General features: G+C 53.1%; 1 protein-coding gene across 1 annotated transcript; it reads left to right on the top strand.

The window, feature by feature from the left end:
• The first annotated feature begins 3,051 nt into the window (after positions 1–3,051).
• Positions 3,052–17,395, top strand: RAB40B (RAB40B, member RAS oncogene family). The gene is made up of 7 exons (XM_077756636.1): positions 3,052–3,231; positions 3,371–3,443; positions 11,260–11,320; positions 13,015–13,075; positions 13,864–13,941; positions 14,558–14,780; positions 16,321–17,395. The coding sequence occupies exons 1-7, from the start codon at positions 3,052–3,054 to the stop codon at positions 16,590–16,592; spliced, it is 948 nt and encodes a 315-aa protein (XP_077612762.1). The 3' UTR covers positions 16,593–17,395.

Here is a 17,395-nt window from a genome sequence, read left to right as displayed (position 1 = left end):
ATCACTTTCAAGTTTGAACCGAGAGTCAAATGGTGTTTTATCCCTAGTCCTTTAGGGTGTGATTCCTTGAGAAGGAGGTCATCTTTTTTTTTTTAAAGAATTTTTTTTAATGTTTTATTTATTTCTGAGAGAGAGAGAGACAGGGTGAGCAGGGGAGGGTCAGAGAGAGAGGGAGACACAGAATCTGAAACATGCTCCAGGCTCTGAGCTGTCAGCACAGAACCTGACATGGGGCTCAAACCCATGAACCGTGAAATCATGACCTGAGCCAAAGTCAGACGCTTAACCGACTGAGCCACCCAGCGCCCCGAGAAGGAGTTCATCGTCTACCTCCCGTGGTGCTGCCCTGAGCAGACGGTAAATTTCTCCAATGCATTTGCTTTTAAAATTATGTCATAAGTGCTTCCATGTATTTGAAAATAATAAAACTGCATTTGTATCAGATTTTCCCTTAGAAGCCAACCCTTCAGCCCCACCTCCCCATGTCCTGTGGTGCCCCATCCCTGCAGCGGGACTGCCCCTTTAGTCTGGCCTTGAACCCCAACCCAGGTAACCCCGACTTTGGGTGGTGGACAAGGAGGGGCTCAGATCCCGCTGGCTGGCCCAGGTTCCCCCTGTGCAGAGGGTCAGCTTCTGGACAGAGACCCACCCGCCACCCCGTGTGTCCTCCGTCACGAGCACTGGGTGCTGCAGGGTGACAGCCACATGGCTCTGCCTTGGCCCTGCTGGCCGCACCTGCTCACTCCTGGGTGGGGCTCCCGGGGTGAAGGACGCAGCAGGCGTGTCGGAAGCAGTGGACCCATCACTCGGATTTGCAGCCTATCGGCTCACTTCCCATTAAAACTTTTTTTTTTCCCAAAAGTTTACTTGGACCTTTCTTCCCAGGCTTCTTCAGCTTAATTGGATGCAAAGAAGGGATTTTGTTTAAGCAGAAACTGAAAAGAGCCTCAATGTCCAAGGGGTTGGGCTTAAAACATCACAGATGTAGACTTTATCAGACCGACAAACAAAACCACATAAAAGGCAGTCACCTCAAAAGAGAGCGGCTCCCGATCATGTCATCGGGGTTTACCTTCTTCTCAAGTGCCTCTCGGGGCAGACTTTCGATTTCGGCTCAGGTCATGATCTCACAGTTCGTGGTACCAAGCCCCACATTGGGCTCTGTGCTGACAGCGCGGAGCCTGCTTGGGATTCTCTGTCCCTCCCCCATTCCCACACACACAAGGACTCTCTCTCTCTCTCCCTCTCGCTCTCAAAATAAATAAATAAACTTAAAAAAAGAAGAGCCTCTCTTCAGCTTTCCTCCTTGGAGGCCTCCACCAGGTTCCCCACTAGACCTGGACTGCCCTCCGTCTCGGCTCCAGGCTGTGCGGGCAGTGCCCCCTGAGGCCGGTCCCACGCCTGCACCCGGGCCCAGGATGCTGCCAGCGTGAGGGTCAGCTGCCCCCATCCCTGGGGGGCCTGCTGCCAGAGATGCCAGACTTTGGGGTTCTGGGAGTGGGTCACTGCCTCTTTGTTTGTAAACAGAGGCACCTCAGTTCCAGAGATACCACCTGCCCCAAGCTCAGGAAGTGGGGATTTTACCCTCTGCAGATGCTGCTCTCGAACCACCTTCCTCTTCTGCCTGCAGCTCCCCTCCTGCTGGTGCACATGTGCCTGTGGTTTAGCACATTTCTTCTGGTTCACGACATCTTCTTCCATCTCGTCTCCGGCCAACTGACTGAGATCAGGCACACGCACAGTTGTAGATTTGTTTTATTTTTTTTAAATGTGTATTTATTATTTTGAGAGAGAGAGAGTATGTGCACACCAACAGGGTGGGTCAGAGAGAATCCCAAGCAGGCTCCGTGCTAACAGCACAGAGCCCAACGTGGGGCTCAATCTCCCAAACCGTGAGATCATGACCTGAGCTGAGCCACCTGGGCGCCCTGTAGCCAATAATTAATTGCCCATCCCAGGCGGTACTCAGCTGAGTTTGCTCATGGATTTGAACCATATTGTCACTTCCGAACAAATGGCATTTTTTGGTTGAAAAAGAAATTTACCAAGGCAAATAGTAAATACATGCATTAAATTCTAGCAGACCCTAACACAGAAGGCTGCAAAGTATCTTAATGGGAAAATAAATTGATAAATGTGTAGAACATTAACTTCTCTCTTAGACTAACAAAATCCATTTGGAAGTAAAATCTGTTTCTTCCAGTTTAGTGATGTGCGCGTTCCAGAAGGCAGACCACTGCCCTGGGGGTTTAAAAAGTGTCATGGCGGTTTGCCGTGGAGAGAGGGAAGGCCAGAGGTGTGAGACCCGGGACCCATCCTGCAAGGCCTAGAACCTGCCCTTGGCCCGAGCACCCTGTCCGGGAGCCCTGGGCAGGGCGGGCAGTGGGGGCGCAGTGCGGGAGCGCGGCGGACGGCGTGTCCATTTCCCAGGCCGCTGTATCAAAGCACCACAGACTGAGGAGCTTACAGCAAGGACATTTATCTTCTCATGACTCTGAAATCGAGGTGTGCGGGCAGGCCCACTCCCCTGGAAAGCTGCAGGAGAAAATCCGTCCTGCAATTTCTGCGTGCAGTTTGAATGTGGGAGGAAATGGACCTTGCACTTGACCTCTGTCTGCTAAGTGGCCAAGTGCCCTCTGGCTCTGCTCTCTCCGCGGTCGGGGGAGGGTGGGGGCCTGCCAGGAGCTGGCCCCTAGTCCCGCTGCAGGTGACACAGGGACTCTGTCTTTCCCTCTCACTCTGTCTTGGGGTCATCACACTTAGCCCAGAGGATGTGCCGCTGGGTGGGGAAGCCTGGGAGAGACCCAGGCCCTGCCGTGGTGTCTGGGGCAGCCACGGACTCTGAAAACACCACCCGACCCTGGAGCTCAGGGCCCAGGTCGTGGTGTTGACTGTGCCCGGGCTGAGCCCACGCGGTGCCTCCTGTCTGAGCAGGACAGCAGCATCAGGCCTGGTCCAGATGAAGAGGGCCCGCCCTCTTCCCTCAGACAGGAAACTGTGGTCACAAAGGTGTCCAACTTGGCGACCCACCTCGGGGCGCCCGCCACGCGCATGGGCCGTGAGGACCTGGCCGTGCACGAGCCTAGGAGGCAGCTCAGGGCTCTGGGCACTCTGTCCCGCGCAGAGCCACCCGGCCGCCCTCCCTCCCCCAGCCCCCTTCGCAGAGATGAGGCCCCCACCGCCGTCTGCCCGGGTACCTGCCGCTTCTGTGGGCTTTTCAGGGAAGCCAGCGTGCGTGCTTCCCAGTTGTGTTGTGATGATAGCTGCTCAGCAGAGGGGCCCCCATGTGCCCAGCACATCCCCGGCTGGCCCCCCACTTACTCTCCCTCTGTCCATGGTGACATACAGGTGACCATGGAGCTGCCAGCAGGGTCCAGCCTCTCGCCTCTCTGACACTGAGTGCCTGAGACCACAGTTATTGAAAGGCCCCTGGCGTCTTTCAGGTGGGTGGAGATGACACCCTGTTCAGCGTGGTTCATCCCAAACTGCCTTCTGGAGCACAGACAGGTGCCCGGGTTTACTTTCCGGCTTTGGGACGGTCACTCAGCCAGGGATGGACATGACCAGCGATGGGGGCACACCCTTCCCCCAAGACATCGCGCCGTCTCAGCTCCTGCAACTCCAGAAGTAGGAGGCTGACCCAGAAGGCTTGGGACTCCTGAAGGCACACGCAGCCTCAGTGGGTGGGTTCAGCTGACACAGGAACATGCTAGAATACAACACTGCTGGCGGATGAACTGACCATCTAAGTGAGCAGAGTGTCCCAGCCAGCCGGGAGGTATTGGGGGGTCTGGAGTCCACAGCACCCCAGGGGCCGGGTGGGCAGCTCCTGGCTGAAGTGGGCTTTGCAGAAAGGGTGCCGATATAATCAAGAACCGTGCACTTTAGGGGTACCTGGGTGGGTCAGTCTATTGGGCGTCCGACTAGGCTCAGGTCATGATCTCACGGTTTGTGGGTTCAAGTCCCGCGTCGGGTTCTGTACTGACGGCTCGGAGCCTGGAGCCTGTTTCAGATTCTGTGTCTCCTTCTCTCTCTGATCCTCCCCTGCTCATGCCCTGTCTCTCTCTCTCCCTCTCTTTTTCTCAAAATAAATAAATAAACATTAAAATATATATGTATATGTAGAAAAGTATGCAGGGCTTGAGCCCATGAGCCGTGAGATCATGACCTGAGCTGATGGAGCCACCCGGGTGCTCCAGGAACATACTTTTCAGAAAGGAGATCTGCAGAGAGGTCACTGATGTTAATTTTAGTCGCTGACCTCTGTGTAAACGTGATGAGCACACATCAAATCCCTGTCTCGAATGTGACTTGCTTTTAGAACCACTTAGAAACTCGAGGGGGCCCACTGAGGGGCCAGCGCTGGCCTTGGCTGTGGGTCAAACTTGTCACCACCCGGGGCCCTCCCCCCACCACTTGGTTCTGCGAGGCGTCTTCCAGCGGGAGCCCTTGTCCAGAGGCTGCGCGTGCCAGCTCTGGGAAGGGCGCGTGTGCAAATGTTTTCTTTGAGGTGAAATTCACGTAATATGAAACAAACCATTTTTATTTCATTTTACTTTTAAATGTTTATTTTTGAGAGAGAGAGTGTACAAACAGGGGAGGGTCAGAGAAAGGGGGACAGAAGATTTGAAGCAGGCTCTGCATTGATAGCAGCAAACCTCATGTGGGGCTTGAACTCACAAACCACGAGATCATGACCCAAGCCGAAGCCAAGAGTCAGACACTTAACCAACTAAGGCACTCAGGCGCCCCTAGAACAAACCATTTTATTTTTTATTTTTATTTATTTATTTTTAAAAAAAATTTTTTTAATGTTTTATTTATTTCTAGGAGAGAGAGAGAGAGACAGCGTGAGCAGGGGAGGGTCAGAGAGAGAGGGAGATACAGAATCTGAAACAGGCTCCAGGCTCTGAGCTGATAGTCAGCACAGAGCCTGACGCGGGGCCCGAACCCACAAACCGCGAGATCATGACCTAAGCGAAAGTCGGACGCTTAACCGACTAAGCCACCAGGTGCCCCTAAAACAAACCATTTTAAAGTGAACAATTAAGAGGTGTTTAGTATCCAGTTTTGTGCACACCAGCACTTTCCAGCTTCAGAACGTTTTCCTCTCCCCACAAAAGGAAGCCCCTCCTCCCAGCCTCTGGCGGTCACAGGTCTGCTTTCTGATATTTTCCCTCAACATTAGACAAACTTCTCAAAAGTCATCTACTCAAAGATGAATGTTTGTAAGTGATATTTAACCAATATTTACGCCAGAAGAGAATTCTCCTACGTGACGGCACACATTTATGCCCGCTCGCTCACTAGAATAGAAAGAAGCAGGTGGTGCATGAACTGAAATAGATCGCTAAATTATTTATTCATCGTGTAGAGCTAAAAGTGGAGTGAATGGCTTGGCATTTGACGCTTCCTTTTTTTTTTTAAGAAGGCTAAAATTATATCTCTTCTCTCTGTTATTCTGACTCACTCAATGAGCATTCCCACAAGCTTTGTTCTAGAAGTTTTTGTGTGTTTTTATTTCAGTTTGATGAACAGAGTTTTCGAAGAATCAGTGAAGTGCAGCCAACATGAATTATACCTGTCGGTCGTCACCTTGACGCCACTCATATCAAAACATTGGCTTCTCATGGACCAACGTGTAAGGTGGCATGCCGCAGAATCAGGGAAGAGGAAACAGAATAAATTAGAAAAGAGCAAACACAAAAATAGAAGATAAAAGAAAACATGGCACGGGGCGCCTGGGGGGCTTAGTCGGTTGAGCGTCCGACTTTCGCTTAGGTCATGGTCTCGCGGTTCGTGGGTTCGAGCCCCACGTCGGGCTCTGTGCTGACTGCCAGCTCAGAGCCTGGAGCCTGTTTCAGTCTGTGACTCCCTCTCTCTCTGACCCTCCCCTGCTCACGCTGTCTCTCTCTCTCTCCTAGAAATAAAACACTAAAAAAAAAAAAAAATTAAAAAAAAAAAAAAGAAAGCATGGCAGGAATGAGGGGGGTTGTGAGGAGAGGAGGGCCAGGCCGTGAAGGGAGATGACGTGCGGCTCGTCTGCGACAGGGGCAGCGTGTTAGACGGTTACCCTCGGGGCCCGAGTCAGAGGGAAAAGCTTTTGCTGAGGTCAGTACTAGCGGTAGGCACGCGGGCTGTAAGCGGCTGGGCAAGTCTGTTCCAGCAAGTGGGAAGGGAGACTGGGGCACCAGGGAGCGCGAGCAAATCGTGTGTCAGGACGGGATTTGATCCCAGGCCGCATAGACCCCCTCCCACCGTGGCGCCCCAGTGGGTTTGGCGCGTCTCCGCTCCCACCTTCCCCTCCTGGGGAAACCGAGGCACGTATCACGTGGGGAAGCAGCGCTTTTTCCAGCTCTCTCTCCAGCCCCGCCCCAGCTGGCTCCGCCCTGTCCCGAAGTCCCCGCCACAGGGGCAGAGGGAGCAGGCACCCAGCAGAGCAGATGGGCTGGAGACGTTGGGGAGTCCACGCCCTGAAGGGGCAGGTGCTGGTGACCGCCGGGCTGACCGCCGGGCTGTGTGGTCCCAGGGGTCAGGGGTCAGCTTATCAGCAGGGCTGCTCTGACGTGAACCACCACCTACACAGTCACTGAGTGCAGTCTGGGGCTGACTGCTGCTGATTAAACCCTCATGGTTGAGCCAGAGGCCCTTGTAAGTGCTATTTACTGTTAGTGAAATTCTGAGACTCAGGTCATTGTACTGTGCTTTTGGGAAGATGTTAAAATGTATCTTTTGCAGCTTTTTCCAGGATCTATAGGTCAAACATTCTCTGTTCCTTTCTCCAGTCACTGTGCTTTGTGGGTTTCCCAACAGACTGGACATTTAAAAAAAGATGTTTATTTATTTACCTTGAGAAAGAGAGAGAACAAACAGGACAGGGGCAGAGAGGGAAGGGGAGAGAGAGAGAGAGAGAGAGAGAGAGAGGGAGAGGGAACCCCAAGCAGGCTCCATGCTGTCAGCACAGAGCCTGATGTGGGACTTGAACCCACAAACTGTGAGATCATGACCTGAGCCGAAACCAAGAGTCATATGCTTAACCGCCTGAGCCACCCAGGTGCCCCCGGAATGGACATTTTTGACGGAAATAAAAAAAGTCACCTCCAAGCAGCTCAAGCAGAGAGGGGTTTACAGGCTCACGTGACTGACACCTGAAGGGACAGGCCTCCTTTGAGGCCTGGCTGGGTCCTGACGCCTGAGCCTCTCAGGATTCTCTACTGCTTTCTCCCCGTCTGCGCTTCCGTCTGCGCTTCCGTCTGCGCTTCCGTCTGCGCTTCCGTCTGTGCTTCCGTCTGCGCTAGCTTACTTCCCAGCTCCTCTCCCACGCGGTGAGGAAGCTGGCCGCAGGCAGCCCCAAACCGTGTGAATGTGACGCCAAAGTGGAAGAAGTGGTGGAGAGCCCCTCCCTCGTGTAGCTGGTCACTCTCCAGTGTTTTGGGGTCACTGGTTTTTATATCTTGTTCATCACTGATAGCTGTTGCCTGCAGGAGTTCTGTCCCAGGAGGAGCCGTGCAGCCACGGCCAGAAGCAGGAACTCAAAAGGGAGCAATCCAAAAACAACAAAGATCTTGGAAATTTCAAATGTGATGGCAGGGGCGCCTGGGTGGCTCGGTCAGTTAAGCATCCGACTTCGGCTCAGGTCATGATCTTGTGGTTTGTGAGTTCGAGCCCCGCATCAGGCTCTGTGCTGACAGCTCGGAGGCCGGAGCCTGCTTTGGATTCTGTGTCTCCCTTTCTCTCTGCCCCTCCCCTGCTCATGCTCTGTCTCTCTCTGTCTCTCAAAAATAAATAAAAGTTATTCATTATTAAATAATTTTTAATGTGATGTGAGAAATAAACATTTCAAAAAAAGAATAAAAGATAACATTGAGATCATTTTCCATAATGTTGAGAAAAAGAGAGAGATACAAAATAAGACACAATAAGAAAATCAGGGAATAGGTTCAGGAGGCCCAATGTCTTAGTAACAATACCCCAGCAGGAGGAAACAAGTGAATAATTCAAGAACATTTCTCAGAATCTAAAGATTGCATCTCCAGACTGAAAGAGCAAGTCACATGGTGAGCATAACAATGAAGATGCCCCATAACAAGGCATGAAATTGCAGAGTGCTGGGGCCAGGCCTTACCACCAGAGAGACCAAAATACATTTCAAAGAGCCAACAACCAGTTTGACATCTGACTTCTCTAAAGGAACTCTGGAAGGTAGACCTGCATACTTCTGAAAGAAAATGATTTCCTACCTCAATTGTGTGCCCATCCAATCTCAAGGAAGAGTAAGTGCAGGCTACAGACGTTACAAACATGCAAAGTCTCAAAAACTATCTTCCACAACGTTTCTCAGGAGGAAAAAGGGAGGAAATAAACCAACAGAGGGAAATGTAGGATTTCACAGTAGGAGAAAGGAGAGCCCAGGAAGATGGCCATGCTCTCAGTTCACATGCGAGCTGGACAGAAGCTCTGGGAAGATGCCCCCAAGAAGGTGAAACACCTGAAAGTTTGGAAGTACTAAGAGGAGGTCTAGATAACTGGAGGAGATTTTAGGGATGTGTTAGTGATAAATGCAAGGAAAACTAAACAAACAAAAAGGCAATTTTTAACTCTAGTAAAAACCAAAAGTTGTACAGGAAGAACAAACACAGTATACCACACGATCCAGCTACAGATAGTGTTTACTTGGTCACACTGATGTAAAATTGGATATTGATCTAGCTGACATGGCAAATAACTATACTGTGTGTGTGTGTATGTGTGTGTGAGAGAGAGACAGGTATGTGGAGTATGTCAATGAAAAAGAACTACACTTTCACTTTCTACAGTGGAAAGTTTATTAATGCCTAAACCTGAAAAGTCAGGAAGTAAGAATACACATATATTTATAAATTTGGAAATACATAGCAAAAGAAATAAAAAGATAGGTAATAGGACACTGTGTTGGGATGTGAATCAGGGCCTGTCGTTTTCCATACTAAGTCTCTGACGCTTGAAACCATATACATTTATGACTGATGAAAACAAAACCAAATACAGTTTTAAAAACTCACAGTGTGATTAAAAAGATAATCAGGTATAAATTCTTTTAAATTTATGAAGACTTTTTTTTTTTATTGTGAGCCTGAAAAATAACTACATGTGGACACTTTGTAAATCATACTTGATCTTAGCCAAAAGGCCCAGAAGCCTTTTGACACTTTGTAAATCAAAGGAGCCAACCCAACTCAAGCAGTTGGTTAATCTCCTAAAGGTTAACAATGGAATACCTTTCCGGGCTGTGAATGGTGAGAGCTCTCTCTTGCTGTCTGGAAACAGACATCCAAAGCCAAGGTTCTCTCTAAACTCAAAGGTAGATCCCCAAGTGTACTTATTTGTTGCTTCATGTGAATGGTACAAAACCTTTAGCATTTCAAGGGAAAAATTAAATATTTTCAAAATTAATTTTGAAGTTGCTCTCTATATGTTTGTGTTTTATGTTTAATTATATATGTATATGTTCTTATTTATTATGTGATTATACATTCTATTTGTTATATATGTATATGTTCTATTTAAAATGTGTGTATGTATATTCTATTATATATATGTATTCTATTTATTGTGTGTGTGTGTGTCTCACTCCATACATGCCCATTGCTGACCGCTGCAAAAGGAAGAATGTAGGCATTTGAAGTTGCCTTCCAGAGAGTTTAGTGGGATTTTAAAGGGTTGTGAAGAGGCCCTTGGGGGGTCACTCCAAAGAATAATTTCACAGACCCTGAAGGTACTGACCTATGCAGTTTCTGGAATATCTATACTCTGCCCTAAAACCTTGGGCAATGTGTCCACAGAATGTGAAGCAAATCTGTTGCCTTCTTCCATGCATACTGTATTGCCCTCAGCCTGCCGTAAAGACAGGAGGGTTTATGAATATGATGTTCATTCTCTTGGGGCCTATTTTTTGGGGGGGTGGGTAGCATTGTAGATCTGTCAAGGGAGCACAGCTAAGCTACTGGGAAATGATACCTTCTCTAGCACTGCATTTGAGGAGCTTGCTTTCTGAGCTTTGGGTGCTGGGATTTTTCTTTTGGTGGAGAGCTGTTAAGATTTCACACCCGTTCCAGGATGTTCTCAGGGTGAGGCCTGATGAAGTTTTGGGGTGATGGTGGGGTTCAGAGCTGGTGGCCAAGAAAGAGTTTTTGAAGACGTTTTTGGTGCAAAAAGGTGATTTTATTAAAGCACAGGGACAGGGCCCCTGGGCAGAAAGAGCTGGACTGGAGATGTGAAGTGACTCCTTATATTCTATGGGTCTCAGGGAGGTAAAGTCAACAAGTTTTTTAAAGGGATTTTCATATGCTAAAGACTCACAGATTCCTGGAGACCTAGGTAAGGTTGATTTTCCCTCTGGCAAGTAGGGAATTCTGGACTTTAGGCTCCTGATGGGATTGCCTTTTTCTTGTAAACTGATCTGAGACTTTTACCAGTTTAACCATTTTTTTTTCTGTCCCTTCCTGTTTTTGGGTAGCCAGGAGTGTCCCAGGAGTGTCATACATATCCCACCTTGGGGGGGAGGGGTGTGCCAGCTGTACTTTGCCCTCAGCCTGCCTTATGCCCCCTCATCCAGGCGATCACGCAGGGTCTCTCTCTCTTCCCCTGCCTGCCCCCCACCCTCCACCCCAGCACGCTTGCCTGCCTGTAGAGTTACAACCCTTAATCCTGCTTTCCTTGTCAAGGCATCCGAAGTCTGGCCACATCCCGGGACATTTTCAAGGCTGGCCTTCTCTAGGTTTGTGTGCTTTGAGAGAGATCCCTGAGGAAGCAGAAAAAACAGTAAATAGAGCAGCACAAAGCCTGGTGTGGTGGGTTACTAAGCAGTTTGGATTCTTGTGATCATAAATTGTGTTGCATCTGTGTGTGGTTTTTTTTAATGTCAAAGTCAGGGCCAGGGAGCTGGGGGGGGGGGGGGGGGGGGGGGGGGGCTGAAGTCCAAGCCCAGGCCCGCCTTCCCCTCCTTCCCCTCCTGTGCTGGGCCGGCCTTGGGCTGGAGGCAGCTGTGCCGGTGAGGAGGGGAGCTGGAGGCCCCGTGGGGTGGGCAGGCCCCGAAGGAATCCGGCAAAACCCAAAGCAGGGTCCGGTCCACCCGCCTGAAAACCTGTGACTCTGCCCTGGTGAGAAGCCCTTCCTCTCCCCTGGGAGAGCTCTCTTCGCCAGTGCCCTTTCGCTGCGGAGTGACCGTGAGGAGGGACTTCAAGGCCAGCAGCACTTAAGCTGCCCCCACTCCTTCCACAGGCATCGACTACAAGACCACCACCATCCTGCTGGACGGCCGGCGGGTGAAGCTGCAGCTCTGGTGAGTAGGTACCCTCCCCCCACCCCCGCTCTGGGAGGAGGGTGTACCAGTGAGCAGACCCAGGGGCTGCCCCGGAGGAGGTGGGGATCCACTTCCACCTAGGCTTTGTCCATGGGAGGGAACCCCGGGGCCTTTGTGGGTCCCTGGAAGTCTGTCCAGGACGTGGCCTTGCTGAAACCGGCTTCTGCCTCTGCCTCCCCAGTGCCCGGAGGGGCCGTGAACGCGATGGAGACAGACCCGTGGCAGGTGTGGGGAGGCTGGCAGGCAAGGGCCCCCCGCCCCGGCCAGGCCTGGACNGGTCATAAACACCTGCCTCTGCCCCATCAGTTCAGGTGGGGTGGGGGTGGGGAAACCGGGGTTCCCTGGGGTGCCCGCCTCCCCGTGTGACTTGCCCGACTCCTGTCCGGGCCCTGTGTCATCCCTTCTGGGCCACCTGGTGGCGGCTCTCTTCCCCCCCTCCCCGCCCCCCAACATGCCCTTGAGCTTCTGGGAGCTGGAAGGGAGCCCTTAGCCCCGAAGTCCAGCGGGGGCCTCTCCACAGTGTCCCCTCAGCCCCGTCCCTTCCCACCGCCACCCAGGACGGCGGGGGGTGTGGGTGAGGCCCCGCCAGCAGCCTGCGTGTCTGAGCTGAGCCACCGGGGGTCAGTGAGGCTCAGGTGCCCTGCTCTCCCCTGCTCTGCTCTGATGCCTGCCCCTCACCACGCTCCGGACAGGCCGGAGCAGCTGCAGGGCCCAGGGCCTGTCCCGCCCCGTCCTTCTCCCCAGAGGCCGTCCAGGGCCCTCTCAGCCCATACTTGCGCTGGTGCCTAAGGCTGCTCCCCGTCTCCTTCTAAGCACCCGCCTGACAACTCTCCTGACTCGGTTTCTCATCAGAGGGGCCCATCTTAGGGGCCTTCATGTCCCTGCACCCCCATTGCTCTGGCCAGACCCCGGGGTCCTCTGCGGCACCCCCACATCCAGGGAGCAGTCTCATTTCACGATAGCCACCCATCTCCCATGCAGAGCCGGTGACTTGCCTCCCAAGACTGCTCTCCTTCTGTGTCTTCTCCCTGCACCCTGTAGGGGCTGATCCGGGAGTTCGCCATTTGCTCTCAGCACGTGAGGTCCTCTTCCCACGTCTTTGGCCACAGTCAGCACCTCTGGCCCTTCTGAACCCCAGGCCCTGCTCTCCTTAGCGGCACCTCATTTAGGACTCAGGAGGCAGGGGTGGCAGGTGCCGGTGACAGAGAAACAAAGAGAAAAGTCAAGTCGTGCTGGGTCTCACTGTTTGTATATGAGTTCGCGTCTGGCAGGGAGGCCTGCCCTCCCACCCTCGTCCAGGGGGCCGTGTGTTGATGTGGGCGATGTGGGTGTGCTGACTGCACACGCAGATGAGTGTTGCCCTCGTATAAGATGCGGGGAATCCGTGCCCGCTGGTCCCGAGGGCCCCTGCCAGGAGAACAGGCTGCTGGAATCCATCCCAGGGAACCATACTGTTTTTTATCCTGAGTCGTGGCACCTGGAGTCCGTCCCAGGTGAGCACCCCCCACCCCACACATCAGTTCCTCGTGTCGATAAACTTAGGGATGTATCTGCAGTGAGATGGCCACTGCCTGACCGTTGTAAAATATGTTTGCTATGGCTCCCAAGTTCAAAACCCTACTGTCAGGAAGAAACAGTGATTTCTTCTCACTGGCCTCCAACATCTTTTCCAGGGATACATCCGGGCAGGGAAGATTTTGTACCATATTCCGCTCCTACTCTCGGGGCGCACAGGTAACATCCCCTGAGCCAGGAAGTCAGACTGACTGAATAATGACATTGGAATGCTCTTTAATGGACCTGGAGAATAAGGCAATTAAGCTCATATAAGAATTGATGCAAGAATCTGAAAGTGTAAAAAAAAAAAAAAAAAAAAAAAAGAGAGTCTGAATGTGTGCCAAGGCATGTTGGGTGGCTTGCAAACCGTCAGCATCAGGGGTATGTGTGTGCATGTGTTATGTGTGCACGTATGTGTGCACGCACGCTCTGTGTGGCCACGGGTGTCTCTCTATGTGCGTGTGCGTGGGCTTTGCGTGTGCACGTCTGTATGTGTGCACCTGTGTTCGTGTGCTTGTGTGTATGTGCCCGTGCATGTGCAGGAGGCTCTCTGTCCAGGCGGGTGGGCTCTGCCCCTAGGCGGGTGCTGGTCCCTGCAGTACCTCCACAGTCCGTGTCCCTAGAGCGGCGTGTGGATGTGAGGACCTGAGTGCTAGTCCCCAACTCACCTTCGCGTTTGCCAATGTATTAATGAGCTCGTGAAGTATTATTAGAAATAAATATTTAACTACTGCACTTGGTAGATAAATAAAAATAATGTGTTTTCTGTTAAAATTAGTAAAACGGTCATTTTGCTGGTTGTGTCTGTGGTTGAGTAGCCTGCACACCGGCCAGAATGGCCCAGAGCTGCCCCCCCCTCTGTCCCGTGAAGTAAGCCTGGCGCCTTAGCCTGCACACCGGCCAGAATGGCCCAGAGCTGCGCCCCCCTCTGTCCCGTGAAGTAAGCCTGGCGCCTCTCCCCGCAGGGCGTCATCCTGGTCTATGACATCGCAAACCGCTGGTCCTTTGATGGCATCGACCGGTGGATTAAGGAGATAGATGAGGTACGAAGGCTGTGCCTGAGCACCGTCTGAGTGGGCGCGAGGGCCCGGGCACAGGGCTCCGGCATCAAGGACGCTGCGCCCCCTCCCAGAGCGGGACCAGGCCCTGGCCGGGGAGCCGGGCCCCAAGCTGCCTGCTGGCGCGTTGCCCCGGCCGACTGCCGACGTGGGCACAGGGTGGCCAGTCCCGCTCATGGTGTTGGTTTTCCACAGCTGCTGAAACACGTCGTCATAAACAACAGAAGTGTGTTTTCCCACATTTTGGAGGCCAGGAGTCCAAACCCCAGTGTCACTGGGGCCAGGCTCCCTGCCTCTTCCAGCTCCGGGTGGCCGCCGACGGCCTTGGCCCGTGGCCCCGTGACCCTGCCACCACGTGGCTTTTCCCCTGTGTGTCCTGGGTCCTCTCCTCTTCTTCCAAGGACACCATGCCTGGACTGACAGCCCATCCCAGCGTCTTAACTAATTACATCTGCAAACATCCTTTTCCAATAAAGGCACATTCTGAGGTTCTGGGTGGGCACGAATTTGGGGAGGAGGCCGTTTACCCTGCTCGCTAGCGGTGCCAGCAGCAAAGGCTCGCACAAGTGGCCCCTGTTCCTTGCCTGTCTCTCCGCTGCAGCATGCCCCTGGTGTTCCTAAAATCCTGGTGGGAAACCGCCTGCATTTGGCCTTCAAGCGGCAAGTCCCCACGGAGCAGGCCCAGGCCTACGCGGAGCGCCTGGGCGTCACCTTCTTCGAGGTCAGCCCTCTGTGTAACTTCAACATCACCGAGTCCTTCACGGAGCTGGCCAGGACCGTGCTGCTGCGACATGGGATGGACCGGCTCTGGAGGCCGAGCAAGGGTAAGCCCCCACTAGGCTGTGGGGCCCCCAGCCCCCAGCGCCGGGCCCACCCCCCAGGACCCACCTCAGGCGGCCATGTCCATTCCCAGGGAGGGAATACAGTGAATCTGAGAGACCTCAGTATGAACAGTTTTGTCAGAATGTTCACGAGAGGCATTTCTGAAGTGTGGGGGGGGCAGAGGTGAAGGCATTTTGTAGCCACAGGCGTGTGTGGCGAGGAGGGGCAGCACCTCCCCACGCAGAGCAGGCCCCTGAGCCTGGAGGGACACAGCACCCGAGGCCGCAGTTGCCAGGTGCTCAGACGCCAGACTTTGCACAGACCCTCCCCCCGGCCCCCACCCCTGGTGGCTTTGGGAAGAGCATATCACGTTAGGAATGAATTGCTTCCAAGTCATTCTGTTTGCATAGAGGGGAGCTTGAGACAGAGAAGTGCACAGTGTTGTCAACAACCACATGACGGAAATTGGAATACTGTTCAGATTCTTCAGTGTTAATATGTCCAAAGACCTGTGCTCTTTTTTAAGAACATTTTTTAGTTTATTTGAGAGCGAGAGAGACAGAGAGTGTGCACAAGCACACGCAGGGGAGGGGCAGAGAGGAGAGAGCAAATCCCAAGCAGGCTCCAAGCCATCAGTGCAGAGCCCAATGAAGGGCTCGATCCCACGATCCGTGAGGTCATGACCTAAGCGAGATCAAGACCGTGCCCTCCGGCTGCCCCAAGGCCTGTGCTCTTATTTCATCTACTTTGTGGTGACATTTCACCATCACAGCTTTCTGCTGAGTAACCTGTCCCCATATTATTGTTAAAGACAGAAACACAAAATCTGTATTTTTTGTGAATTTTGAATTGGGTGGCATAGGGTTGACTGAGCAAAATACGATTCTTCTGAATCAGGGGTTCTCCCCCTCAGCACTGCTACCCGTCGGGTGGAGCTGTTTGATCTGGGGGGGCATTCAGTGCCCCGTGCCCCCTGCCCCCCGGCTGCGGAAACCACAAGCGTGCCACGGAGTCAAAGCCACCCCCAGTTAAGAACCACTGAGCAGAAAGAGCTCTTTGCTGGCACCCTGGGCCTCACCTGTTTGGGGGCTGTGGTGGGAGAGGGGCACCCTGGGAATGCCCCCCTCAGCAGGTCCCCAAGAGCCCCGTCCCGCCAGGCAGGGAGCCCGACTCACATAAGGGTTGGTGTAGGTGACACTGAAGCACAGCTTTGGCTCCTCAGGTATTCTCTTGAACACACCCTTCCTTAGACAGCCGGTCACATGTGCTGCCAAGGTCAGCCGTGCGGCCGGGAAGGAGGCCGTCCCTGACGCCCCTGGCCTCTCACCCCGAACTGTGGCGGCGTGAGTGCCGTCGTCCCCCTCCAGGTCTGCCCACCTCTTGGACCTGGACGGGAAGACGGCAGGGGGTTCCGGCCCCCGGCCCCGCCCAGTGCCGCAGGTGGGCACGGCCAGTGGGCGTTCAGCCCCAACGGCCCGGGGAGGAAGGCGGTCAGGCTGTGTCATGAACTGAACCCGGTCCCCCTTCGTCTCCTCCCCCAAGTGCTGACCCTCCAGGACCTCTGCTGCCGAGCCGTGGTGTCCTGCACGCCCGTGCACCTGGTCGACAGGCTCCCGCTGCCCATGGCCTTGCGGAGCCACCTCAAGTCCTTCTCCATGGCCAGTGGCCTGAATGCCAGGATGATGCACGGCCGCTCCTACTCGCTCACCGCCAGCTCCACGCACAAGAGGAGCAGCCTCCGAAAGGCGAAGGCCGCCCGCCCCCCCCAGAGCCCGCCCAAGCGCTGCCCGCGGAACAGCTGTAAAGTGTCCTGAGGGGGCAGGGACTCGACGCCAGCCCCTCCAGGGGAGCCTCTGAGCCGCCACACGTGGGGCGCGGGAGCCCCGTGCAGGCCCAGGAAAGCGCCTGCCAGTCTTCCGTGGCGACCAGGCCGCCCCGTGCGTTGAAAGACCCTCCACAGCTTGACTTTGATGTCTCCACGTGGATGTGCATGAAGCTCTTGTTTTAGACGTGTATTTATAAAGGGGGGTCAGCTCTCTGCTCAGCTCTTGGTAACGTGAGATTCCGGGTGTCACTTACGTCGTGGCTGCAGCACAGCCTTTCCTTAACATAACTGCTTTTATAAGAACAGTGACATGTGTGTCACGATTGCAAATTCCAGGGACTCTGGAAAGCAACGGGAGAGAGAAATTAGTCTTCGACCTCACGAGAGGGCCTTTTTGCAAACCTCCTCTTCACCCCGGAGCGCGAGTTTATGAAGCGCTGTGGAGAATCAAGTGCATGGCCGCGTTGTCCAGCTCGAGTCTGACACGGATTTGATAAAGTTTTTGCTATGTTATTTACCATGTTTTGGGATTAATAAGTGATTTATATGCATATTTTTCTGTAAATCTACATTTTTTTGTACAAGATGTTCCACAGGTTATGAAGCTAAGGGAAGAAAATGCCAAAGATCTCTCTAGTTGTGCCGAGCGGCCGCGGCATAGTTACAACAGATCCAGATCAGCAAGGAAAGTGTCACTCAAAGTCGTTTCGGCGAGGAATGAAGTGGACACTATTGTTTAAGGAAATGTTTCTTGACAATAAAATGTATACTTGTTTCTTGGTAGGACTGTCA

This window comes from Crocuta crocuta, unplaced genomic scaffold (genome assembly GCF_008692635.1).
Source record: "Crocuta crocuta isolate KB4526 unplaced genomic scaffold, BGI_CrCroc_1.0 scaffold50, whole genome shotgun sequence".
Taxonomy (NCBI): Eukaryota; Metazoa; Chordata; class Mammalia; order Carnivora; family Hyaenidae; genus Crocuta; species Crocuta crocuta.
This window is presented reverse-complemented; position numbering and strand designations above follow the sequence as displayed.

Bases quoted from the DNA above. Each gene is read 5' to 3' on its own strand.
- RAB40B (XM_077756636.1), top strand. From the start codon at position 3,052: ATGGGCCGTGAGGACCTGGCCGTGCACGAGCCTAGGAGGCAGCTCAGG. The intron at 3,232-3,370 runs GTGCGTGCTTCC...AGCTGCCAGCAG, and splicing joins GGCTTTTCAGGGAAGCCAGC to GGTCCAGCCTCTCGCCTCTC. The intron at 11,321-13,014 runs GTGAGTAGGTAC...CATCTTTTCCAG, and splicing joins CGGGTGAAGCTGCAGCTCTG to GGATACATCCGGGCAGGGAA.